General features: G+C 39.0%; 1 protein-coding gene across 1 annotated transcript in view; it reads left to right on the forward strand.

Annotated features, from left to right (window-relative positions):
- CDS1 (CDP-diacylglycerol synthase 1) overlaps positions 1-27,118 on the forward strand; it is a 72,715-nt gene that overhangs the window by 37,659 nt on the left and 7,938 nt on the right. The window contains exons 5-11 of the mRNA XM_052642124.1: positions 3,649-3,788; positions 15,021-15,079; positions 16,900-16,982; positions 18,904-18,991; positions 21,596-21,664; positions 24,468-24,620; positions 26,004-26,123. Coding sequence (XP_052498084.1) covers positions 3,649-3,788; positions 15,021-15,079; positions 16,900-16,982; positions 18,904-18,991; positions 21,596-21,664; positions 24,468-24,620; positions 26,004-26,123 — 712 coding nt within the window. The remainder of the gene's footprint in view (positions 1-3,648; positions 3,789-15,020; positions 15,080-16,899; positions 16,983-18,903; positions 18,992-21,595; positions 21,665-24,467; positions 24,621-26,003; positions 26,124-27,118) is intronic.

The raw sequence follows: 27,118 nt of genomic DNA on the forward strand, positions 1-27,118 counted from the left end.
GGGGGTCAGTGTATAAGGCACCCTGCTAAACATTTTAGGGCAGTTACCAGCCCCTGAAACATTGCATATAAAATTATTCTATATAGGAAATATTGCATGTAAAATTAGTAAATAAGAATCACCAAACAATTTTGATATTTAATGTTTTATATATAAGTTTTTTCAGGTTTCTTAGTTATCAGGACCTTGACCATGAAACATGGTAATATGATAGTTCGTAGTTAACAGTCCATGTCTTTGAATATATCAGTAGTTGTTTGATTAGTATCAGTGTCTTTTTATTTATTTATTTATTTATTTATTTATATATATTTTTTTAAATTTTACTTTACAGTACTGTATTGGTTTTGCCATACATTGACATGAATCTGTCTTTTTAAAACAGGCATCACCTTTTGGGTTTACAGTAGTCAAAAACAGTTTCTTGGTTTTATGAACACCTAATTTTTCCTTCTGGAAAGTTTCTTCATGAGTGAGTGGCAATGTGTACAGAGAATGTTAGATAGGTAGATTAAGTATTAGTGATTCAGTCACTCAGTCGTGTCCACCTCTTTGCAGCCCATGGACTGCAGCACCACAGGCTTCTCTGCCCTTCACCATCTCCTGGAGTTTGCTCAGACTCATGTCCATTGAGTCAGTGATGCCATCCAACCATCTCATCCTCTGTCGCCCCCTTCTCCTGTCCTCAATCTTTCCCAGCATCAGGGTCTTTTTCCAATGAGTCTACTCTTTGCATCAGGTGGCCAGAGTATTAGAACTTCAGCTTAATCATCAGCCCTTCCAACGGATGTTAAAGTAGTTGGAGAGTAGCTAACCCATGCAGGATTGATTTTAAGTGTAAGGGGGGGAAAAGGTAGGTCAAGATGGGCTCCAGTGATTGTAGAGGCTTCACGGAGAAGGGGACAGAGAAACTGTTACTAGAAGTGAAGACAGGCTTTGGATGGAGAAGGATGTTTTAGGCTGGGGAAGCAGCACCCATCAGGTTCTAGATGGGGGACAGAGGAGGCACCTGCCACAGGTCATGAGATCTTCTTGGCTCTCCCGTGTGGGAGGGAATAGTGGCCCAAAAGTTGGACTGGGGCAGGACTTTCTGGCGGTCCAGCGGTTAGGACTGTAAACTTCCAGTGCAGAGGACATGAGTTCAGTCCCTATTTGGGGAACTAAGATCCCACATGCATGGGCATGGCCAAAAACAAAAAAGTTAGTTTGATGGCTGGATAGGCCTTGATAGCCTTACAGAGGCGTCACAGACAGTTTCCATATAGGAGAGAGAGACATGGTAATCTGGAAACGTGATGTGCTTCCCTTTGGGAACAGTGGGGTCTGATTCTATTCATGAGGACCAGAGGGAACCACCACCCCTCTCCTCTTCTACTGCTGCCTAGGACACAGTCTTTCTAAGGCAGAGTGTGGGAGGAACCCCGAGGCAGTGTTTCTCAGCATGTTTTCCTGGCTTACACACACTCCCATCAGCAAAGTCTTGTGGGTTCAACTTCTGCCTGGGGAAAAGGATAAAGCAGCGCTGGGAGAAGGGACAGGCCATTCATAAAGTTTTTTTTTTTCTTTCAAATTTTACATTCCCCATTTTATTTTATTTTTTTAAATTTAATATATTTATTTTAATTGGAGGCTAATTACTTTACAATATCATAGTGGTTTTTGCCATACATTGACATGAATCAGCCATGGGTGTGTACATGTGTTCCCTATTTTGAAGTTTTTCCCCAGAGATTTTTACCTGCAGCTAGCTCCCAACCCTCACCGCTACCTTTTTGAGTCACTTATTCAACTAGAGTCCATCCAGAGCATTGAGAAAAGGGGACAAGACCCAGTGTGGGCAGGACAGAGTAAGAGGTGAGAGGTCAAATTACTTCTTCCCTCTTTTCCCATTGGTCTTCCTTAGGGCAGGCGGGAATTTGACTTAGGAGCTCTATTATTAAAAAGCATTAGAGGGACTTTGCTGGTGGTTCAGTGGTAGAGGCTTTGCCTTCCAGTGCAGGGGGTACAGGTTCAGTCCTTGGTTGGGGTGCACTAAGATCCCAAACTTTAGCAAAAAACTAAAACATAAAAAAATAAAGCAAAATTGTAACAAATGCAATAAAGACTTTTTAAAAAATGGCCAATATAAAAAAAAACTTAAAGCATTAGGAAGAATGCTAATTCTCCTAAAGCTAGGGAATGCATTTTCATTGTAAACTTAATTCTGTGTGCGTGTGTGTGTCTGAGAGTGTATTAGAAACCGTGTGTGTGTGTGTCTGAGAGTGTATTAGAAACCGTGTGTGTGTGTGAGAGTGTATTAGAAACTGTGTGTGTGTGTCTGAGAGTGTATTAGAAACCGTGTGTGTGTGTGTGTGTGTGTCTGAGAGTGTATTAGAAACCGTGTGTGTGTGTGAGAGTGTATTAGAAACTGTGTGTGTGCGTCTGAGAGTGTATTAGAAACCGTGTGTGTGTGTGTGTGTGTGTCTGAGAGTGTATTAGAAACCGTGTGTGTGTGTATCTGAGAGTGTATTAGAAACCGTGTGTGTGTGTGTGTCTGAGAGTGTATTAGAAACTGTGTGTTTGTGTGTGTCTGAGAGTGTATTAGAAGCCGTGTGTGTGTGTGTGTAGTAGTTTCTACACTGTTTCCTGATTTTCTGTCTCTGGGATTAGATTTTGAGCTAAATAAAGGCATGAACTACTCAGTACATTTTTGTTCACTGGTAAGTTTGAAATTTTAAGTTTAAAACAAGGGGGAAAAAGCATTTTGGTGGAATATATCATGAACCTACCACCCTTATGGCAGAAAGTGAAGAGGAGCTAAAAAGCCTCTTGATGAAAGTGAAAGAGGAGAGCGAAAAAGTTGGCTTAAAGCTCAACATTCAGAAAACGAAGATCATGGCATCTGGTCCTATCACTTCATGGGAAATAGATGGGGAAACAGTAGAAACAGTGTCAGACTTAATTTTGGGGGGCTCCAAAATCACTGCAGATGGTGACTGCAGCCATGTAAAAGACGCTTACTCCTTGGAAGAAAAGTTATGACCAACCTAGATAGTATATTCAAAAGCAGAGACATTACTTTGCCGACTAAGTTCTGTCTAGTCAAGGCTATGGTTTTTCCTGTGGTCATGTATGGATGTGAGAGTTGGACTGTGAAGAAGGCTGAGCGCCGAAGAATTGATGCTTTTGAAGTGTGGTGTTGAAGACTCTTGAGGGTCCCTTGGACTGCAAGGAGATCCAACCAGTCCATTCTGAAGGAGATCAGCCCTGGGATTTCTTTGGAAGGAATGATGCTAAAGCTGAAACTCCAGTACTTTGGCCACCTCATGCGAAGAGTTGACTCATTGGAAAAGACTCTGATGCTGGGAGGGATTGAGGGCAGGAGGAGAAGGGGATGACCGAGGATGAGATGGCTGGATGGCATCACTGACTCGATGGACGTGAGTCTGAGTGAACTCTGGGAGATGGTGATGGACAGGGAGGCCTGGCATGCTGCGATTCATGGGGTCGCAAAGAGTCGGACACGACTGAGCGACTGAACTGAACTGAACTGAATGTTTAAAACTTAGTTTTGATTTGTGTCATCATCAAAAGTAGAAGATAAGTTTTGTGGAGTTTGAGGGGAAAAATGTTTCAAATATAAAGAAGCTAATTGTTTTAACCTTACAGGTACTTTCTGTTGTGTGTGAACTACTTTTTCTATGGAGAGACTGTGGCTGATTATTTTGCTACATTTGTTCAAAGAGAAGAGCAACTTCAGTTCCTCATTCGCTACCACAGATTTATATCATTTGCCTTGTATCTGGCAGGTAAGTTAAGGAAAAGACTCTGTATTGATTTGTAGCCAGTATATGTTACATGCTTATTTTATGTTAAATTCTAACATCCTTTTTGGTTACATTTTAATCCACTTTCTCTTTTTAAATGTCTCATATATAAAACTACTTTAATCACAGTCGAAATAAACTGCAATTTCTCCCTAATGGTTAAAAAAAGTACTTGGTGGCTGAAAAAAAGTACTTGCTTAGTAGTCTGTCTATATATTTGAAAATTTTCTTTGTAAATTATAGTAAAAGAACTTGAAGCATATGGATTATTTACCAAGTAATGATATAATTTACAAAGAAACTTTCACATATATATTGCTTTATTTGTTCCTAGGAAATAGTTTTATGTAGAATTAATCAGGGTACTTAGTTTTCCTGACATTTTTTATTATATAGTTATTTATATATAAATATATATATATGTTTATAGTAGGCTATCACATGATTATGATTTTAGATTAAGAGTCAGATACTTAGGATAACATTAGAATTAACAGATTTGTGGCTGTCCAATAGTTAGGCTCCATGCTTCCACTGCAGGGGGCCCAGGTTTGATCCTTGGTCAGGGAACTAAGATCTCAAAAGCCATGCAGCATGGCCAAAAAAACCAACAAACCAGATTTGTTTTCCATTGAAGTTGACCAATTATAAAAGAAATTTCTTTAAAAATTGATTTAGATATGTACTTCAGTAAAAATTATCTATTATTTTTATTTGGCTTTATTGGGTCTTAGTTGGAGCATGTGAGATCTAGTTCCCAAACCAGAGAGTGCACCTGGGCCCTTTGCATTGGGAACACGGAATCTTAGCCGCTGGACCACCAGGGAAGTCCCTAGGTAGGTACTTGTAAAAAGTCAGATTTCCAGTATGAATCCTGGTTCCACCGCTTACATGCTGAATAAACTTTGGGAAATGTAATTAACTAATCTGTGCCTTAGTTTCTTTGTAAAGCACTTAGAGCAGTACCTGGTGCTATTTAAATATTGAATATTATCATTCTTTTCACTTTTAAAGGCAGAAATGAAATTTATTTGTGAGTTTTCTCTTTAGCTCTTAATGGTTACTGTTTTAGCTCTTAGGGGTTTCCTCATAAATAAATTCTTCTCCAGTGAGTACAATTATGGAAACTTAATACAGTATGGATGACTCCTTTCCATTTCTCATTAAACAAAAATATATACAGAGTGTGTGGGAAAGTCCTTTAAAAGCATGTCATTTTAATTCAATAATTAAAATACATTCTTTTTTATAGCTGAGTAATATTCAGCTGTATATATGTAACACAATTTCTGTATCCATTCATCTGTAGGTGGACATCTAGGTTGCTTCCATGTCCCAGCTATTGTAAATAGTGCTATAGTGAACACTGGAGTACATGCGTCTCTTTCAATTATAGTTTTCGCAGCTTTTGTGCTCAGTAGTGAGATTGTTGGGTCATATGGTAGTTCTATTCCTAGATTTTTAAGGAATCTCCATATTGTTCTCCATAAAGACTATCCATTTACATTCCCACCAGCAATGAAAGAGGGTTCCCTTTCTACATCCTCTCCTGCATTTACTGTTTGCAGACTTTTTTTAGTGATGGCCATTCTGACCTGTGTGAGGTGATACCTCATTGTAGTTTCGATTTGCATTTCTCTGATAATGAATGATGGTGAGCGTCTTTTTATGTGTTTGTTCACCGTCTGTACGGAGAAGGCAGTGGCACCCCACGCCAGTACTCTTGCCTGGAACATCCCATGGACGGAGGAGCCTGGAAGGCTGCAGTCCATGGGGTCGCTGAGGGTCGGACACGACTGAGTGACTTCACTTTCACTTTTCACTTTCATGCATTGGAGAAGGAAATGGGAACCCACTCCAGTGTTCTTGCCTGGAGAATCCCAGGGACGGGGGAGCCTGGTGGGCTGCCGTCTATGGGGTCACACAGAGTCGGACGCAACTGAAGCGACTTAGCAGCAGCAGCAGCAGCAGCAGCAGCAGCAGCAGCAGCAGCAGCAGCAGCAGCACCATCGATATGCCTTCTTTGGAGAAATGTCTGTGTAGGTCTTCTGCCCATTTTTTGATTGGGTTGTTTGTTTTTCTGGTATTGAGCTGCATGAGCTGCTTGTGTGTTTTGGAGATTAATCCCTTGCAGTTGCTTGTGTGTTTTGGAGATTGTTTCCCTTGCAGTTATTTTTTTCCCATTCTGAGGGTTGTCTTTTAATCTTGTTTGTTGTTTCCTTTGCTGTGCAACTTGTTTCTTTTTATAATATTGTATACATGATACCCTCTCAACTGATTCTTTACAGTCATTGTTGCTTCCTCCCCTGAAATTTCTGACTGTCAAATCGGTATTTGTTCATCTTTTTCCAACTGATTTCTATCATTGGCATAGCTCGCCATTGCTCTTCTATAGAATCACAGAAGCTCCTTGAAAGTCATCGTTGTCATTCTTTCAACAAACACTCGAGTGCTTTCCAAGTGCCAGCGCTGTCCATGGTGGTGAGGATACAAAGGGAAGCAGGCCGTTAGCGTGCCTACCAGGGTCTGGCAACTGCTGAGACACGTGTCCCCTTGTTCACTGCTGGAATGTGAACAAGGACCTCTAAGACCGCAAAGAAGGGGAAGGAGGGCCTTGCTTTACTGGGGCAGGAAGGCCATTGAAGGCCTTGGAGAAGAGATGCTTGTTGTTGTTCAGTCGCTAAATCATGTCTGACTCTTTGTGAGCTCATGGACTGCAGCGCTCCAGGCTCTCCTGTCCTTCACTGTCTCCCAGAGTTTGCTCAAACTCACGTCCATTGAGTTGGTGATGCTATCTAACGATCTCATCCTCTGCCATCCCCTTCTCCATTTGCCTTCAGTCTTTGAGGGGGAAGTGGCAAGCCACCTCAGTATTCTTGCTCTGAGAACCCCATGAACAGTATGAAGAGATGATTGGTGAAAAACAAAGAACAAGCAGGTGTTTGCCAGGTGGAGGGTGGGAAAGGGCATTCCAGGTAGAGAAACCAGCTGTGCTATCTTGAGAATGAGAGCGGCATGTTTGGGACCCATGGGAGGTACTGAAGGTTGTGCAAGTAGACAGGAGCCCCATCTTGAGGAGCCTTGTATATCATAGGAAGACTTTGGGCTTTATTCCTAGGAAATTACCAGAGGATTTCAAGCTAAGAGATAATATAACCAGGTTTGTAATTCAATGAATGGTGAGTGGGAGACATTAATAGAGTGACAAGATAGGAAATTGTTGCTTTAATTTATACTAAATATAATGTATGCCTGAGTCATTCACGTTTATACTTAATACTAAGAGGGTCATAATTTTTTAAAAAAATTGTGTTTTTAAAAAATAAAATCTGGACTATTATTGATGGGAAAAAAAAAAATTATGGGACTTCGCTGGTGGTCCAGTGGTTAAGACCCTGTGCTTCCTCTGCAGGGAGTGGAGGTTCAATTCCTGGTCAGGGACTAGGATCCCACCTGCTATGTGGTATGCCCAAAAAATTTAAAACAAAAAAAAATTTTTTTTTTAATACTAAGTGCTGATTTTAGAACCAACTGCTGTTTATGACAATCTATGAAAAATTGCTTTTATATCCTAAATTATTGGCTTAAAATGTACTTTTTGTTGAGATAATTATGCATTTTCATGCAGTTGTAAGAAATAACACAAGATGCCTTATGCACTTTTCCTAGTTTCCACCGGTGGTAATATTTTGAAAAATTACAGTGTAAGATCACACAGGGATATTGACATTATACTAATGTACTTTTAAAACACAGTTTTTTAATTGAAATATAGTTGATTTGCAGTGCTGTGTTAGTTTCTAGTGTACAGTGAAGTGACTCACATATACTTTTTCATGTGCTTTCCCAGTTTGGTTTCTTACAGGATATTAGAGTTCCCTGTGCTATAGAGTAGGCCCTTGTTGTTTATCTGTTTTACATATAGTAAACTATATCTGCTAATCCCCAAATCCTAATTTATCCTTTCCCCACCCCTTTTCCCTTTTGGTAATTGTAAATTTGTTTTCTATGCTTCTGAGTGTCAGTTAAGTCGCTCAGTCATGTCTGACTCTTTGTGACCCCATGGACTGCAGCACGCCAGGCCTCCCTGTCCATCACTAACTCCCGGAGCTTACTCAAATTTATGTCCATCGAGTCGGTGATGCCATCCAACCATCTCATCCTCGGTCATCCTCTTCTCCTCCTGCCTTCAGTCTTTGCCAGCATCAGGGTCTTTTCCAGTGAGTCAGTTCTTCACACCAGGTGGCCAAAGTTGGAGCTTCAGCTTCAGGATCAGTCCCTCCAATGAATATTCAGCACTGATTTCCTTTAGGATTGACTGGTTGGATCTCCTTGCAGTCCAAGGGACTCTCACGAGGCTGCTCCAGCACCACAGTTCAAAAGCATCAATTCTTCAGTGCTCAGCTTCTTTACTGTCCAACTTTCACATCTGTACATGACCACTGGAAAAACCATAGCTTTGACTATATGGACTTTTGTTGGCAAAGTAATGTCTGCTTTTTGGTATGCTGTCTAGGTTTGTCATTGCTTTTCTTCCAAGGAGCAAGCATCTTTTCGTTTCATGGCTGCAGTCACCATCTGCAGTGATTTTGGAGCCCAGGAAAATAAAATCTGTCACTGTCCATTGTTTCCCCATCTATTTGCCATGAAGTAATGGGACCGGATGCCATGATCTTAATTTTCTGAATGTTGAGTTTTAAGCCAACTTTTTCCGCTCTCCTCTTTCACTTTCGTCAAGAGGCTCTTCAGTTTGTTTGCTTTCTGACGTAAGGGTGGTGTCATCTGCATATCTGAGGTTATTGATATTTCTGCCAGCAATCTTGATTCCAGCTTGTGCTTCATCCAGCCCGGCGTTTCTCATGATGTACTCTGCATAGAAGTTAAATAAGTAAAGTGACAGTATACAGCCTTGACAGACTCCTTTCCCAATTTGGAACCAGTCTGTTATTCCATGTCCAGTTCTAACTGTTGCTTCTTGACCTGCATACAGATTTCTCAGGAGGCAGGTCTGGTGGTCTGATATTCCCATCTCTTTAAGAATTTTCCACAGTTTATTGTGATCCACACAGTCAAAAGCTTTAGAGTAGTCTATGAAGTGGAAGTAGATGTTTTTCTGGAATTCTCTTGCTTTTTCGATGATCCAGAGGATGTTGGCAATTTGATCTCTGGTTCTTCTACGTTTTCTAAATCCAGCTTGAACATCTGAAAGTTCTTGGTTCGTGTACTGTTCAAGCCTGGCTTGGAGAATTTAGAGCATTACTTTGCTAGTGTGTGAGATGAGTGGAATTGTGCAGTAGTTTGAACGTTCTTTGGCATTCCCTTTCTTTGGGATTGGAATAAAAACTGACTTTTCCAGTCTCTGTGTTTCTATAAAATGCAACTTTGTAGTAAGCTAGGAGCTGCTGGGTTAAGTGATGAAACTTCTGATATAAATTATGCATGGTATTGTATTGGGTTGGCCAAAAAGTTCATTTGGGTTTTTCATAAGATGTTATGAATTTGAAAAACCCAAATGAACTTTTTGGCCATCCCAGTATATCTGTTATCACTTCACATGTGTCGTAAATATGGTCCTATTAAAGGATCATAAGCACCCACTTTGTGTTTCTCTCGTTTTGTAAATTCCTGGTGCCTAATGCAGGGTCTGGGATTTAGGTTCCTAACACACATTTCCTGGATGAAGGATCGAGAGGCTGAGAACATGCACATCTAGACATAGTGCTTTTTAGAGATAATTTTTTTTTTTTTTTTTTTTTTAGCCTCCAGATTTTGGTGGCTGGGTCTTGAGGCCTCATTGATTGTTTCTTGAAGTGATTAGCAACATTTATGAGCTTAGTCCAGCAAATAAAGTTAGACTTTAAAACAGGAGTGAGGAAATAGAAAGTATGTTCTGTTGAGATAGTTGCGCCTTTCTTTCAAATTATGCTGTGAAAAATGTCTGGACTTCTTCTAGTTGGACAACATTCCAAGAGGCCTGTCCAAATTTTAGTTCTGCAGTGGTCAGATGAGTTTTATAGGTCTTAACGGATATAAAAAGCAGAGACAACACAAGCTTTTTCATTGATGTTGAATTTTATTAAAATAAAAAGTACCTATATCCAGGTCTGACCTACTCACCAAGGCCCAGCAGGTTAAATGACTCATTTAACATTATCCCAGATAACTCACTGACTAGGACCCAGAAGCCATTCTGACACTTTAGATAATTTTGTTGTAAAATGAATTTGTCTCATAGTAAAACGAGTATCAGTGACAACATTTTCTCTAGAGTCTGGATATATTTTTAAAAGATCTCGGTGATTTGGATTTGAGGCTCTTTAGAAACAAGAGCAACCATGTGATTACATGTCTGGTAATGACAGGTGAATAAGCTTAAGATGTTGGACCCGTAATATCGCCTTAAGATCTCTTTAGCCAACTAGTGAGAAGCATATTAAAGGCATATTATGTTTAGTCAGGTCTTTTCCCTTGTATTTGTGCATGGCTAACTAGTTTGACTTCTTTTTTAAAACCCTTAAGGAGAGGTTATGAGTTGAATAGAATACTTTGAATTCAAGAAAAATCACTGGACAGTATAATATTGAAAATCAAAGTGAAAGTGAAGTCGCTCAGTCGTGTCCGACTCTTTGCGACCCCATGGACTGTAGCCTATCAGGCTCCTCCATCCATGGGATTTTCCAGGCAAGAGTGCTGGAGTGGATTGCCATTTCCTTCTCCAGGGGATCTTCCCGACCCAGGAATCGAACCTGGCTCTCCTGCACTGCAGGCAGACGCTTTACCATCTGAGGCACCAGGGAAGCTCTAAGGACAGTATAAGATTAAGTTATGGCTAAAATTAATACATGATTAAGAATTGTTTTCAAACATCCTGTGTATCTTTCATCTCAGAGAGGTAGATGAAATCTTTGAAAGATGTCACAAATCACTGTTCATAAAGGATTGTATCTCCAGAACCACGTCTAGTTTATATTTGTGTGTGTGTGTCTGTGTGTATAGAAAAGAAAAGAAAGCTAGAGCTAAGTCGTGCCTGACTCTTGCGACCCTATGGGTTGTAGCCTGCCTGGCTCCTGCCATTTCCTTCTCCAGGGAATCTTCCCAAGCCAGGAGTCGAACCCCGGTCTCCAGCATTGCAGGCGGATCCTTTACCAACTGAGCTATGCGGGAAGCCATAGCTTGTTTATTTTTGGCTGTGCTGGATCTTCAGTGCTGCGTGGGCTGTCTCTAATTTCCATGAGCAGGGGCCAGTCTCCAGTTGTGGCGCGTGGGTGTCTCATTGTGGTGGCTTCTCTTGTTGCATAGTATTGGCTCTAGGGCACAGGCTCAGAAGCTGTGTCTCATGGCCTTAGTTGCTCCATGATGGCTGTGAGATCTCCCTGGACCAGGGATCAAACCCGTGTCTTCTGCATTGGCAGGTGGATTCTTTACCATGAGTTACCAGGGAAGCCTTCCCACGTAACAGTTTTTTAATTAAACATGATTATAAACTGTCTACATATCAGTCTTGTTTTATACCTTAAACTCACTATGCAGATTAAAGGAAAACTTTTTCCGTATATTAGTTAATGTAATGGTTGATTTGTGTGAATTTCTACACTACATATTTAAACTTCTTTAAAACGCCTCAGTTGTATTCTAGTATCTGAATATGGCAACACATACATAAAGCAGTGTACTTCTGAATTGTTGAATACGATGTTTGGTACGTTTCAAAGTTTTGGTTAGTTAGCGAAGTGTAATGAAAAATACAGCCATGTACAAAAGTAATCGGTGAGTCAGTAACCTCCAGTGTATAATCCTGGGTCTGTCTTTGTTTTTTGAGTTAAGGACTGCATGTGTTTACTGAATCGGTTAACCAACAATAAGAAATTTAAAAACTTTATCATTTCTTTATATTTTCTGTCTCTGCAATTAAAGTATGAGCTCCTTGAGCGGAATGACTATCTTATCCATGTTTTGTATTTTGTGTGTATTGAGCATCTTAAGTGCTCAATAAATATTTTTCAATTGTCTACTTTTTCTGAAATTCCTTCTATCGGATCTTTTGGACTTTTCAATGTCTTTTTTCTTCTTCAATTCACTTGACTCCTTAGACATCTCATTCTTCTTTATGCTTTCTGAATGTACCTCTCTTAAGTCTATTGGGAAACTTGGTCTCCCTAACCTCCTGGGAATTCCTTGATACTGGGCCACAAGATATGTCCATCTTTGCACTGACACCACCAGGCCCAGTGCTGTGTATATAACTGGTAATCAATAAGTGTAACTGAAAATAGTTACATATCAAGACTGTATGTTTAGGAAACTTTTTCAGTGAACATTTTACTTTAACAGATCCTGTGATTTTAATTGGAAATATAACCATAAAAATCTTCTTTATTAATTGGGGAAAAAGTAAAACTATGGATCCAAATATGCAAAGTTATCCTTTCCAAAGATTTGTTGAAATATAGCATGTATAGGATTCTTTACCAGCTGAGCCACAAGGGAAAGCCCCCATTAGCCTCTGAACCAAGTGCTTCATTTAAACAGAAAATGGCTGTGAATGAAGAAGTAAATGCATGTGTCTCTTTTTTAGATTCTTTTTCTTTGACAATAATATTTAACCTTAGATATGCTAGGAAAACAGTTTACATCCTCCTCCCCCAGATTCCAAGAATGGTATTATTTTAATATATCCACGAGTCAGATAGTTATATCCTTTATTAGAGCACCCTAAAATTCTGTGTGTTACTGGTGGATTTAACCATAAAATTGGATCAGGTAAAACTGAGTTGCCAAGACTGTCCTGGATAAAATGATCATCAGGAAAGTATTGAATGAATCTGCTGGTGATTTTGTGTGAAGAAATGCTTAAGGGTGAATATAATTTCAAGAACAAGAAAACCATACATGCTGGAGTAGTATTTGTGAGGAGATAATTCATAATTAATGATGTTCAGAATTTCCCAAGGCTGCGCTGGGAGAGCCAGAAAGGTCTTATTTGCCAGAAGGGGAGGTTCTGGAGACTTTCAGCTCAGTCTTGCTTCTGAGTTGCCTTTACCCCATTAGCTCTGAAAGTGAAAGTCGCTCAGTCGTGTCTGACTCTTTGCAACCCCATGGACTATACAGTCCATGGAATTCTCTAGGCCAGAATACTGGAGTGGGTAGCCTTTCCCTTCTCCAGGGGATCTTCCCAACCTAGGGATTGAACCAGGTCTCACGCATTGCTGGCAGATTCTTTACCAGCTGAGCCACAAGGGAAAGCCCCCATTAGCCTCTGAACCAAGTCCAGTCTACGTTTGCCTGTAACCGTGGACCAAAGGCATAAAGCAGCATAGAAATTTCGTTATTTCTTAAGCCACAAAAGAAATCTCCCTGCTATTGAAGAAAAATTTCAAAGCAGTGATTTTAAAAGAAAGTCTTTTGCTTCCGTTGATTTTAATGCCATGAATTCCGTGTTTTAGTGCCTCCCCCTCCCCCGCTTCCATTCTTTCTCTCAAGAAAGAGACATGTGTCTCAGCTTGCCGCTGCTCAGAAATGTTTCCATATTTCTTTTGCAGTTGAACCAGTCAGGTGGCAAATAGGAAGTGAGATAGGATCTGGGAGCCAGTATGCATTCTCTTCCCTTAGTATCACCCTTTACACTGACATTTCAAATCGGTCATCAAAAAATAGGTGCAGGCAGCTGCTGTTTGATTCCGTGCGCTGGTCAGAGTAGCATCAACCTTGCTTACTCTAGTGGGTAGAACTCCCTTGGTAAGTACATCTTAGATATGCAAAGTATAGTGTTTATTTTACATGGGATAGATTAGTTGACCAGTTGTTTTCTCTCACAGAACTCATTTTCTAAAGATATTGCCAACTAGAATGCATGCATGGCTATTTAGTTGAAATTAAACTTGGTTCATGCATTTCTAACATCTACTTCTGTAAAAAAAATTATCTTCAGAACTTTACTGATGTAGTGGGCAAAAAAGTGTATCATAGTGCCTCCTCAGTATTTAACATAGAATTATTAGATTTCTGCTTCGTTAGTGGGCTTTCCAGGTGGCTCAGTGGTGAAGAATCTGCCTGCCAATGCCAGTGACGCAGGCGCGATCCCTGGGTTGGGAAGATCCCCTGGAGAAGGAAATGGCAACCCACTCCAGTATTCTTGCCTGGAGAATACCATGGACAGAGGCACCTGGTGGGCTACAGTTGATGGGATCGTGAAAGAGTCAGATACAGTTTAGCAACTAAACAACAACAACAAAAGTTCATTAGGTAGAATTTTTATTTAGTAAAATTTTACTGTAATTAATTTATAGACAGAAACACACATGCTGTTTGTGCATCTTGAAATTGTTAAGAGTATTTTGTTTTACTGTAATCATTATAATATGCTTCTGAGAATTTTTGAATCATTCTTAACCTGAATCTTGAGGATAATGGTTTATGGAACCACATGACTCTTAAGGGTCAATAGAATCTAAGGGTTTAACTCCTCCTTAGCGCCACGATCCACAGTAAATTAATAAAGTCCTTTGTATATTTTTCTTCATCTGTAAAGTGGAGATAATAATAGGTAACTACATCATAGGAATGTTGGAAGGATTAAATAGTTAATATTTATAAAAGGCTTAGGCAAGTACATGGAACATAATAAGTGTTTAAAGATGTTAGCTGCTATAATTATTATTAATTTTTATGTAGAGATTTAAACATTCTACGTATGTATACTTGATAGAATGATACAGTGAATACATTTTAGTGAACTGAAATTCAGGGTCCAATTTTCTATGTCTGTACATTAGCAAGGGACTGACTCAATTAATGTAGGAGATGTTTATTGAATTTACGGCATGGACTATATCAGGCATTTTGGAGAATACAGGATCATTTCCCTCAAGAAACTTCTATTTAAAATGCTTGATGTAAGAGTCCTGTCCAGGAGACCAGGGTTTGATCCTTGGGCCAGAAAGATCCCCTGGAGAAGGAAATGGTAACCTATGCCAGTATTCTTGCCTGGGAAATCCCATGGACAAGAGGAGCCTAGCAGGCTACAGTCCATGGGGTTGCAAAGAGTTGGACAAGATTTAGTGACTCAACAATAATGTAAGAGTAGGAGGGATGGCGTATGAGTGAGTAGCCAGTGTATAGCTAGATGTGGTATAGAAATGTGGTTTATATGAACTCATCGAATCTTAAAATTTGTAACAGATTACACAACAAGCACATGTTTTTGTTCTTGAACAGGTTTCTGCATGTTTGTGCTGAGCTTGGTGAAGAAACATTACCGTCTGCAGTTTTATATGGTGTGTATTAACCATTATTTTGTAGTTACTATATGTAATAAAACCTTCACCTTTAGTATTATTTTTTCTGTAGTGAGAAAATAGGATCTAATCTGCCAATTGCCTAAATGTCAGGGGTATTTGAATTTTGGATGACTAATATTTATAAATGTTTGAAGTTGAAAATTTTTTTGAGGACTCAAAATTTTTAACTGTTTCCAAAGTTTCCTAAAAATTTTTCCTTTGAGTATTTTCAAAGGCTGTAAAATTAAAGTCAAGTATCTGGATTCCCTAAATATGTAGAAATTTGAGGTGTTTCATAGTCTCCTGAACAGTTAATAAGTCCCAGAAACATCTATCATATATTTGTATGGAAAGGACCTATGTTTACTTGTGCTTAGCCTAGGCATAAGGGGAACAGAGCTTACATTTTCCGGGTAGCTATGGTTAGTTATACACTTGCATGATTTGTTTTGGCCAGAAGTATTTCCTTCAGTGTATCCTTGAACAGTGTTCAGTGTCTTATGAAATGAATCACTGTATATGATGACCTGTTATTTTCTTAAAAGGTAGCTAATGATGAGAGTGTAAAATGACAAATGTAGTATCTATAAATTCACGTATTTGCTAGGTTTGTTGTGAATTTGGGGTATAATTCCTATTCTTCATGCTTTGCTTTTCCCCATTAAGACATCCTGCTGAGCACCATTGCTGGAAAATTATAGTATTTCTTACATTTCTAATTTCTGGGGATCTTGAGAAAAAAAGAAATAGTTAAGTTCTCAGTGAAAATTTAGAAACCATCATGACAAATTAGAAATAATAGAATCTGCTATGAAAATATAAATGGTACCTATTGGGAAAAATCATTTATGCATATTGAAGCAACTGAGACAGAATTGGGTCACTTAAGCAGATGAAAACAAAACATAACAACCAACATAATACACAGTTTGCTGAAATGAAAGATAGGTTTATTATGAATAAATCAAAATCCTAAGAATTCTGAAAAGTCCTTTTATAACTTTCAGTGAAAGTTATGAGAGACTTCCCTGGTGGCCCAGTGGTTAAGCCTTCACAATGCCAATGCAAGGGTTGCAGGTTTGATCCTTGATTGGGGAACTAAGATCCTGCATGGTGTGCAGCAAAAAAAGAAAAAAGAAAAAAAATTATGAGACTAATACATAGAAATATCAGCCCTTTTTCTTCACATTCTACTCATATTAATGATGCTAAAAGTAGCTAAAGTGGCTGTCTCTCAGGATAGATGGAACTGATGAAACAGAGGCCTTTGGACAATTTAAAATGGAATACTGTCATTGAACAGAGCTCAGCTTTCAAGTATGAAAAGGTTGGATTTAAGGGCAATTGATCCCTGCTGGTTTGAATCATTTGAAGTTATAGACAACTCTTTATGGGAAAAAACCATAGTGAACTCAGGGAAAAATCGTTTTCAGCATTTCTAGTAACTAGAGAATGCATTCAGAGTAAGATTTTAGTTCTCATCTAAATCCATAGCAATACTGCACACTTGTTATGACCACTTTAATCTCATGATTCAAGGTGATGGTTTATTTTTTAACAGATGTGTAGCTCGTTGTTACCAACATTCCATTTTTGTATAAATTAAGGTTACTTTGTTGAATATTTTTCATGGTTCTCAGGTTTCAGGAGGCACCAAAATGAAGGTAATTTACTAATGGCATTTATTTTGTATGACCTTATCTTATGAAATTTGACCAGTAGTTGTGCTAGAAATTTGCATTTCAGAATTGCTGTTGCTTCGTGGCCTGCCCTGATCTCTTGTGCTCATTATTGTTGTGTTGTTGGGCTATTAACAGTTCGCATGGACTCATGTCACCTTACTGATAACAGTTACTCAGTCACATCTTGTCATCCAAAATCTGTTTGAAGGCATGATATGGTAAGGGGACAGTATATGCTGCTTTATATTTATATATATTTATAGCACTTTTAAAGCTCTCTTACCCTGGACAGTGTCTTACGGGGATTTCTACTAAAATGTCCTATTTGTTGTCACTCTATTTCATTAAAGTAAGTTCCCCTTAACTGTTTGACTGGATTCCCTGGTGGCTCAGGCCGTAAAGAGTCTGCCTGCAATGCAGGAGACCCGGGTTCGATCCCTGAGGGACATGACTGAGTGACTTCACTTCTAACTATTTGACAACTGAAGACAAATGCTTTGTTATCAACTGGAAAACTTCTTTTTTCAGGTTTCCAGTAAAATGCAGAAAACCCTCATAAAAGCTCCAAATAATTAAATACATTTTCAGGTGTTACTACACTTTAACATGACTCTTCTCTAAAAACAAAGAGTCGAGTTTAAAGAGTGTACTGTTTATGTGGAATGTAAAAAGAAGGGGAAAGTTTGCTTTTAAGCAGACAGTGAGATGGCAGTGCATTTTCTTTGGGTGAAAGGCGGGTTAGTTCTCCTCTGCCTTTGTATAGGTGTAGAGTGTCCAGGTTCCAAGTATGTGGAGTTACTTGCTAGTAACCTACTTGGAGTGGGTTGCAGATTGAGAAGGCATTTTTATTAGTTAAAAATTAGCTTAAGTTAAAACAATTATTATTAATTAAAAATAAGAGTGGAGAAAAACTTAAGATTTTAAGAAATCTGACCATATTTTTTCCACATTCTTTTAAAACACAGTAACTAAAAACTTTTATAATTGGTAAGTTTAGTCAAGATAAATTTGTTCCCTTGACAGGTTGGTGTTTTTTAATGTATGTGTGTGTGAAAAATTGGAATCATTTTAAGACTGCCTTCCATATACAAACTTTTCATTGATGGGAGGCAATCACTGAAATTAGTAGGTTCTGTACAGTTAGTAGGGTTTAATGCCCCTGTAGGCTAGGATAGAATTAAAACTGATAATTGGACAAGAGTTTGGTGTAACTTTATCAGATTATACTCTGACTGACTCATTTCTATTTTGAAAGGCTGCTTTTAAAAAATTCATTATCCTACTGTAACTTGTTTTTATTGACTGAAAAAAAAAAAAAAAGATGCATGATGTGAGAATTGTGAGTTAAGTTTTATTTGGAGCCAAATGAGGACTATATAGCCCAGAGACAGTTTCTCAGATAACTCTGAGAAAGTTTTTCAGGTAGCTCCGAGGAACTGCTCTAAGGAGGTCAGAGGGGAGGTCAGTATACACATGAGTTTAGTGAAGGGGACGCCTGCCATCAAGCATGCATTTTGGCAGAAGGTTGCTGCTAGTCACGAGGAGCAGCTGTCTCTGCTAGTGATGTTAGTGCTTTTCTAGATACGAAAGTGAGTCTGACATAAGCAGTTGGCCTCATAAAATCTTCTCCTAAAAAAATGTCTAACTCTCTGAGGGCCTGTTCTGCCAGTTTTACCTGGAGCACAGAGTGCCTCATTCCTGACCTTTGCCCTGAACTCCTTTCAGGATGTGTTAAAGGTCAGCAGAGGTCAGCAATGGCAGTGACTAGTGATCTAATCCTTGTAGAGCCAGATGGCGAGTGACAGTTTTTAGCTGGCATTCCTCATAAAATGGAAATTTGAAAGTCCATAGCTATAGAAATTGATTTTTAACTGTCAAATTGATTATTTAATATTTTCCCTAGCAGTAGTCTTCTAGTATGTTTATAGATTTTGCTCTGCCTAACTGCTAAATGGGCAGATTTGGTTGATATTTATTGTGTCTATTCATCTTTCAGCATGTGTTATGTTCTGGACTAGGCTGCAGTGTCATGCAAAGGGTTATTGCATTGGTTCATTGAGTCAAAACCGTGTAAATATTTGCCATTTAATCTTACAGACTTCTTTCTGCTGACTTTTTTTATTTTTTATTTTTTTTAAGGTTCCTTGTTCCAATTTCAAGTGTTATTTGCAATGACATAGCTGCTTACATTTTTGGGTTTTTTTTTGGAAGAACTCCTTTAATTAAGGTAATGGAAAAACACCACAAGCAAGCCCTTACCATAACCTAGATGATTAGCTACTGGAAAAAATTCCCAACAGTTAGGTGCTGTTACATGTTGCTGATTTCTCAGGCGCTTTGACTTTCCTTAGCTACCCTCAGCAGCCACAGTGTTGAGGGCAGAAGTCTGTATTTCCCAATGATTCCACCTGGGCTTTTCGTCAGCTGGTCTCTTGACTCCTCTGTCATTCATTCTCTTCCGTGAAGGCTCCTGTCATTTTCCTCTGGCTTCTTTCCCTTGGCTGTCACGTGTTGTTTTATTCTGCTCCCCAACATCCCTCTAAACAGGCCTGTCCTTGACTCTGCTTTCCTCTCAAGCCATCTCATTTGTCTCCTCCTTTACTGAGTTGGTTAAAGGTGCATAATGTACCAGCATCACATACTCATGTCCATTTGCAAGACTTTTATACTCAAATTCATTTAAAAAAAATCGAGGTTCTTCAATAAAAAACATCGATGAATAATGCAAGTGATAAGGAAAAGTGAAGCTCAGAGTCCAGAAAACACACATGAGGAAACCGTGTTGTTTTGTGTTAGATTTGGTTCCGTTGGCTTCCCAGGTGGCACCAGTGGTAAAGAACCCACCAGCCAATGCAGGAGACTTGAGAGACGAAGGTTCGATTCCTGGGTCGGGAAGATCCCCTGGAGGAGGGCTCGGCAACCCGCTCCAGCACTCTTGCCTGGAGAATCCAATGGACAGAGGAGCCTGGCAGGCTACAGTTTGTGGGGTCACAAAGAGTCGGACACGACTGAAGTGACTTAGCACAGTACAGTAGTCAATGGAGGCAAAGAAGGAAGTGAAGTAATTTTTAAGTTCCCATCTGGGGTTAAAAAAAAGAAATCAATTTCTCATATAAAGACAGGCCATTTTATAGAACTGGTTGCTTCAAAAAATAAACACTTTTCATGTTGGGGCCTTATAAAGGAATTACTTGGTTTATATATTGGGCCAGGTCTTTTGTGACATTCCCACAAATGCATTAAGTGGCTGTTTTGATGTTATGACATGAAGGCATTTTTGGAGGAACTGAGACAATTATTCGGATAGAAAACTTGTTTGTTCAGAGTGATGTGAGGATAGTTTATCATTCCCAGAATAGTGTATGGACTGCTTGTCCTTCAAAAACACCTTCTTTAAATTCTTCCCCACATAGGAGTCTGGTACATAGCATCAAGCTGAGCTGTAGGGACACTGGCCGGCAAAGTACATATTTTTAAAGTTTCTAAAGTTGCTCCAGCACAAGAGTGAGTGGTGAAGTAGTCAAGGCTTCTATACCAACTAAGAGCTTATTGACTCAAGAGCCCTCAGAGGCTGTAGAAGACTTACTGTCTGATTGTAAGCGTCAATTTCTAGTGAATTACCAGGCTGAATTAGTTGTATAATGCAGCCAGGTGTAATTAAGCAAGTTAACCCTGAAATCAATATGATAGGGTCAATTTAATTTGATAAGCTCTCTTTAATCAGCAGGCACTTTCGAATTTGAGTCAGCTGCTGTTTCATGACAACGATACTGAATTATCCTAAGAGGTAGTGTATACCAGTCGCTTACCTATGATGGAATTGTTGTCAGATTGGGCAAGAAAGGCTTTGTGCTTTGTAAACTTCAGGCTGAGACTTCATGTACTTTAGCATATTACCCATTTCTATGTCAGAATCTTCCCTCTGCTAATTTGTTTGGCTTCCGTCCTCGCTGATCCACTGAAAGGATTCTTACAGAGTCCACCAGAGTGCTTTCCTGATGATCAGAACCCTGTACCGAGTCCTTATTTTCCAGAGCATCTCAGCAGTTAGCACTGTCTACTCCTAAATCTTTTTCTCCTGCCCCTGCTTCACCAAGTTCAAGACTTTCCTCCACATTTCTCTCCCTGAATGCTCCAAGGACTAATAAACAATAATTGCAACCTGAAACAAATTGCAAAGATACACAAAATACCACAGTATCCTTAGAAGCACAATATATTTCTTCATAGAGAATGACATATTCTGACCAAAGGAAGGAGGATATGTGCCCACTTGTGGGGCTAATCTGCACCTGGGCTATGGAGTATTTGGCCATTTCAGAAAGAGGTCTGCTGTAAGCCTGGCGTTTGGGAATATGTGACGGTCCGGGGCTCTGTGGTGTCCATGTGTTGTTGTATGCATCCTACTTTTGATCAGTAGGCAATCAACACCGAGCATGTATACTTAGAAGGAATAGATCTCAGCCTTATTTCAAGAACTACATTATTCTGGGAGTTTATATAAGCATGAACATTATGGGACAATTGTTTCAGGATAGAGTTTATAGTCCTTTGAGTGATGAAAACAAATTGAGGCAATTTATAGAAACAGATATTCACAATATGTCAGATGTATGAGGGCCTAATATGTGTTAGACTCTCTAGAGAGATTCACACAAATAGGACACAATCATGGACTGAAGGAAAAAGCATTGCAAAGTCTTTTCAGTATGAGAAAAAGGAGAGGTGTACAGGGTATTATGGGAGTTCACTGAACATATGTATCTGTGTTTTCTGAGTGCAGTAACTCTTTTAAATTTTATTTAATATAAAAAATAAATATCTTTTTCAGTTGTCTCCTAAGAAGACCTGGGAAGGATTCATTGGTGGTTTCTTTTCCACAGTTATCTTTGGATTCATTGTGAGTTTTACTCGGATTTTTATTTTATATTTTGAGAAATGGTAGCAAGTTTATTAATCTATTCTAAACCTTAAGACATTAAACCAGAAAATGCTAATAATGTAGTAACTGAAGCCCACTCAACAGAATCCGCAGTCATACCTTGGAGATACTGTGGCTTCAGTTCCAGCCCACCACAGTAAAGCAAGTAGTGGGGTTAAAGTGAGTCACACGAATGTTTTGGCTTCCCAGTGTATATAAAAGTTACGTTTACATTTTACTGTTAGTCCTTTAAGTGTGGAATGGCATTATATCTTAAAGAACAACGTACATACCTTAATTTTAAAATACTTTGTAGCCCCCCCACCCCCAGCAAAAAGAAAAAAAAACCCTGCTAACTAACCATCATCTGAGCCTTCAGAAGTCATCGTCTCTTTGCTGGTGGAGAACCTTGCTCTGGTGTTGATGCTGCTGACTGAGCAGGATGGTGGTGGTTAAAGGCTGAGGGGGCTCTGGTAATCTCTTAAAATACGACAGCAATGAAGTACACCATGTTGGTTGTCTCTTCTTTCGTGACTGACTTCTCTGTAGCATGCAATGCTGATAGCATTTTGCCCTCGGCATAACTTCTTTCAGAATTGGAGTCAGTCTTCTCAAATCCTGCTGCTGCTTTATCAAACAAGTTTATGTCATAGTCTATAGCCTTTGTTGTCATTTCAACAGTCTTCGCAGCATCTTCACCAGGAATAGAGCTCATCTCAAGAAACCACTTTGTTTACTCATTCATCACAAGTGATTCCTCATCCATGGAAGTCGTATAAGGAGATTGCAGCAATTCCACCCTTATTCAGGCTCCACTTCTAATTGCAATTCTTTTCCTATTTTACCACATTTGTGGTTACTTCCTCTACTAAAGTCTTGCTGCTGGAAAAATGGTGCCATTAGGCTTGCTTGAGGCAGGGTTGCCATAAACCTTCAATTTGTTAAAAACACAAAACTTGGGAAGCACTGTAAAGCGAGTGCAATAGAGCGAGGTATGCCCGTATTCTCTAGCCCAGCAGCTCCCATCCTGGCCTGTGTCAGGATCACCTGGGGAGCTTCTCTAACATTCATGTCCCAGCCCTCTGCCAGCTCCGTTAACTCCCGCAGCTGATTCTCATACACAGGTAGGCTTGAGACCCTTTGTTGTATTCTGGTAGTTTCTAATAGCTGTGCAGCCTTTGGGGGACACAGATCCTGGGAAAGGTGGTGGCTCTAAGTAAAAGCAGAGACTGCAAATGATGTTGAAGACTTCTGCCTCCTTCACACTTGCCAGCTGCTTGACTTAATGGGCGTTTGTGGCTGTGAGCCCAGTTAACAGAAGAAGTTTGTTAAAAATAATTGATGTTCACTTTTAGCTGTGAATACGGATCTTGTTAATGTTTTTAAAAATAGTGTATAATAATTATGGAATTTAGGTTTTTTATTTAAAGGTGTCTTGTGAGAATCAAGAAAAGGTACAGAAAAATGGCTGGATATAAGATAAATATACCAAAAAATTACTGTCAGGAAGTTTAATTTCTAAGTCATGTCCCTTAACAGTTCTAGAATATATTCTGTAGCCAAATATAGGGTACTTACTAACAACATGGGGCTTTGAGAGGGAGCAAATGCACAAATAAATGGAAATGAGCCAGGCTGGATGGGAAAACCATCATAATTCCTTTGTTTATCAGTTTAGTTCATTCTCAGTGAAAATTCCAATAGAATTTTAAAAATTATTCCAGTGTTTATTTGGTAGAATGTTGATAATAATTGATAAATAGGATAATGGAAAGGGACCTGGTCCTATCCAATGTTTATACAGTATGAAGCAAGGATAACTGGAATATTATTAAGTTACATACTACTACAAGAATCTGGTATCATTAAAGACAATTTAGAAATTCTACAAGAACAGCCATATCACTGGATAGGACCAAGGATAGGACCAAAGAAAATAAAGAGCTATCCTATAAGAATGTAATGCATGACAAAATAATGAGGGAAATTATATATATATATATATTTAAATATATATAATATATATATTTAATAAGTAATTTTGAGGAAGCTGGTTATTTGGAAGCAAAATCACTATATATCCATTCCCATTATTATATTTGCACTTCTGTTAACCATTCTGGAGCAGTATAATGGTGTGAGTGTCTGTAAAAGAAAGGAAATGAACTAGCACTTTAAATTTATAACAGGATATTTTGCTTTTATATATCTTCTTCTGTGGCTGAGAACAGATAGCTTTAAAAATTGCAGTGATGCGTCCAGAGAAAGAATAATTTAGTAACCATTTTCTGGGTTTTTCACCTGTGCTGTTTTCTTAGCAATTTTGAATTACTGGTTATTTTTTATTGATGAAATTAATATAACCTTTATGTAAGAAACTTCAGCCCTGTACTGTCCCATATCTTTATAATTCTTAGCTTCTGTTGACATTAAGTATGTTCTTAAAAAAAAGTACAACCTTGCTATAATGCTTGTCTATATGCTTGTCTAAATGCTCAAATCAATTTTTTATCTTTTTCCCCTTCCCCCTTATTGTCATACTGAGATTATGATAACACTGATTTTCAAGAATTTTTGGTTTCCTGATGGCTTTTCAAAGTCTTTTATTATGTCACTTATGATCATTTAACTTTAAATATACACGGCAGAATGAGAATGCAAGGAAAACTTGGCATTCTGTTTCTGGCCTTTCTGACTCATGATATATATATCCATTAAAATTTTAGTATATGCATATTTCTGTTTCATTGAATGTTTTATGAACGCTTGCTTTGTCATTTAGGCTGCTTACCTGTTATCCAAATACCAGTACTTTGTCTGCCCAGTGGAATACCGAAGTGATGTAAACTCCTTCGTTACAGAGTGTGAACCCTCAGAACTTTTTCAGCTTCAGAGTTACTCACTTCCTCCCTTTCTGAAGGCAGTGTTGAGACAGGTAAGATGAACGTGGGAGGGATCCTCCCTCCCGAAGGTTAAGCTTCCTTTAAAAGTAAAATTAAGATTTTCACAAGAAATCAATTTCTACAGAATTGTTAGCTATAGAATACAAAAGCGGTTTCACTGACTGCTTGGCATCAATCGTATATCCTATTCCCTTGGGGTTTCCCCTTCTTGAACATACAATGAATATTGCTATCACAAACTAATTATCTGTTAGAAACTTATTTGGCTAATGGTTTGAATACTGGTGGTAATTTATTTTGTATTTGTCTTAGAAACATTTTTCAGCATCTTTTAGATTTCTACAAAGCAGTGATGAGTTATAATGAGTTTTATGTGTAACTGGTATAAATTGACTCAGTTTAAAACTTTTTTTTGTGGTGCCTCATGGCTTGCTAGATCTTAACTCTCTGACCAGGAATTGAACCCAGGCCCCAGTAGGGAAAACACTAAGTCCTAACCACTGGACCACCTGTTTCAGGGATTCTTTGAAGCATTTAATTGTTAAGTGAAGTTAATTTTTGAGAAAAAAAAGGTTAACCAACAAATTATTTCTCTACTTGAATGCTAGATACAGTGATTCTAAGAATTTTTTCAATGTTCAAGCCATCTGTTATCTGCTAGAGAATGCTCTGATTCTGTCAGTCTTTGATTGGGATGAGCCCATTGCTTAAGAGAACATATCCAAAGATTGGAGTTCTTAGTGATCTTTTGTAAATCACACCCATGATGCACTTTCTCAAATGTGTAATTTCAGTTTATTTAAAGTGGAATAAGAACTAAGAATTTACGAAATTTGACTGTAGAATTCTTCTCGATTTTTATGATTTCTTCTCCACATCTTTTATAATTGTCTTCCTGATGCTCATTTTGGCAGTCTTTTTAAGCATTTTACTTTCAGGTGTTTCCACAGCATTTAACTTAATTTTAAAAGAAGGATCAACTTTCCCCTCATTTTGTTATATAAAACTAAAGTTAAATAAAATGCACAATCAAAATATATATTATATGATTACAGAAACAACTGTAAAAGACGGTTTCAGAGATTAATTGATTTTTGGTAATCCTGCAACCCAAGTGATGTATAAATCTCTAGACAGATTAGAAAGCAGCCTGTTGGATTTTAGTACACCAGGTGCTTTCAGTGTGCTTACAGAGGGAACGGGCCGTGTAGGCTGAATAAACAAAGGATAGTATGAGCTTACAACATTTATTTTTTTCCTGTGATCTTGATAATTTGTGAAATTAATAAAACTATGGCATATGCTCTTGACTTACTGTTTATATCACGGTTCTTAGTTTAGGTGGCATGCTCAAATACATTTCTCACGCAGTTAGCTCCAATCCCTCTCCTTTTTTTATCTTTTAACCTCTTTAGGAATCAGTGAGCATGTACCCTTTCCAGATACACAGCATTGCTCTTTCCACGTTTGCATCTTTGATTGGTCCATTCGGAGGCTTCTTTGCCAGCGGATTCAAAAGAGCTTTCAAAATCAAGGTGTGTGTTTAGATTCTTTGTTAGAGTGTTATAGAATATAATTAGAGAATGTGAGAGGGTTGGAATTTGGTTCTCTTTTGGCCTCCACATTAAGCCCCTGGGCAAAAACGTTTCCACCCTCTGTGTGTCAGCCTCACAGAGTCCCTTCTTTCTTGTTAGGTTTTGGTCGTGCCGTGCCAATGCATCTTAAAGTTTCACGTCACCCTCTCTTCTTGAAATGGCACGTGTCACTTAATGTTGGGACAGACACAGAATCTTGGTCCTTCAGGTGTTCATCCAGGAATCTGGCCATGAATTGTGTTGAGTGCAGTGTCCGGTCACCGTCTCATATGAAGGGACGTGCAGGAGAATCCTGGGATCTGTGTCTGGATTCTCCAGATCAAGGGGCAGCAGACTCTTTCTGTAAAGGCCAAGCCATATGTTAATAGTAGTGCTGTTCCAAACTGCTCAGCTCCGAATTCTTCCATAGTGAGAGAGCTCCATGGACAAAATGTCAATGAATGGGTGTGGCTGTGGTTTAATAAAACTTTACTTACAGGAAACAGGCAGCGGGCTGGATTTGGTCTGTGGGACATAGTCTGCTGGTCCCTGTTCCAGATACTTAAAATCAGCCCTGTGTTTTAAGTTAGAATCTCATAAAGTGAAATAATGGCCTCTTATCTCAGCTTTCCTCACGTGGCTTCACTAAGACTGACTGTTGTGCCTTTGGGAGTTAGAGTGGCTTCTGAAGGTGGGGCAGTCAGGGCAGGCTTCTCTGAGGAGGTGATGTTTGAGCAGGGATCTGGGGAAAGGATGACAAGTCCTACAGAGAAATTGAAGGAAGGGAGTTCCAGTGAAAGCGCTGGAGCAGAGGAGCCCTCACAGAGGGGAAAATGAAGAAGAAGAGCATGGCCACGGTAGAGAGTAGATCAGGCTACAGAGTGGATGGGGCCAGATCCCAGGGAAATAAGTACCTGAACTCAGAGCACTTCCAATGGGGGACATCCTACCTTAGG

This window comes from Budorcas taxicolor, chromosome 6, assembly GCF_023091745.1.
Source record: "Budorcas taxicolor isolate Tak-1 chromosome 6, Takin1.1, whole genome shotgun sequence".
Taxonomy (NCBI): domain Eukaryota; kingdom Metazoa; phylum Chordata; class Mammalia; order Artiodactyla; family Bovidae; genus Budorcas; species Budorcas taxicolor.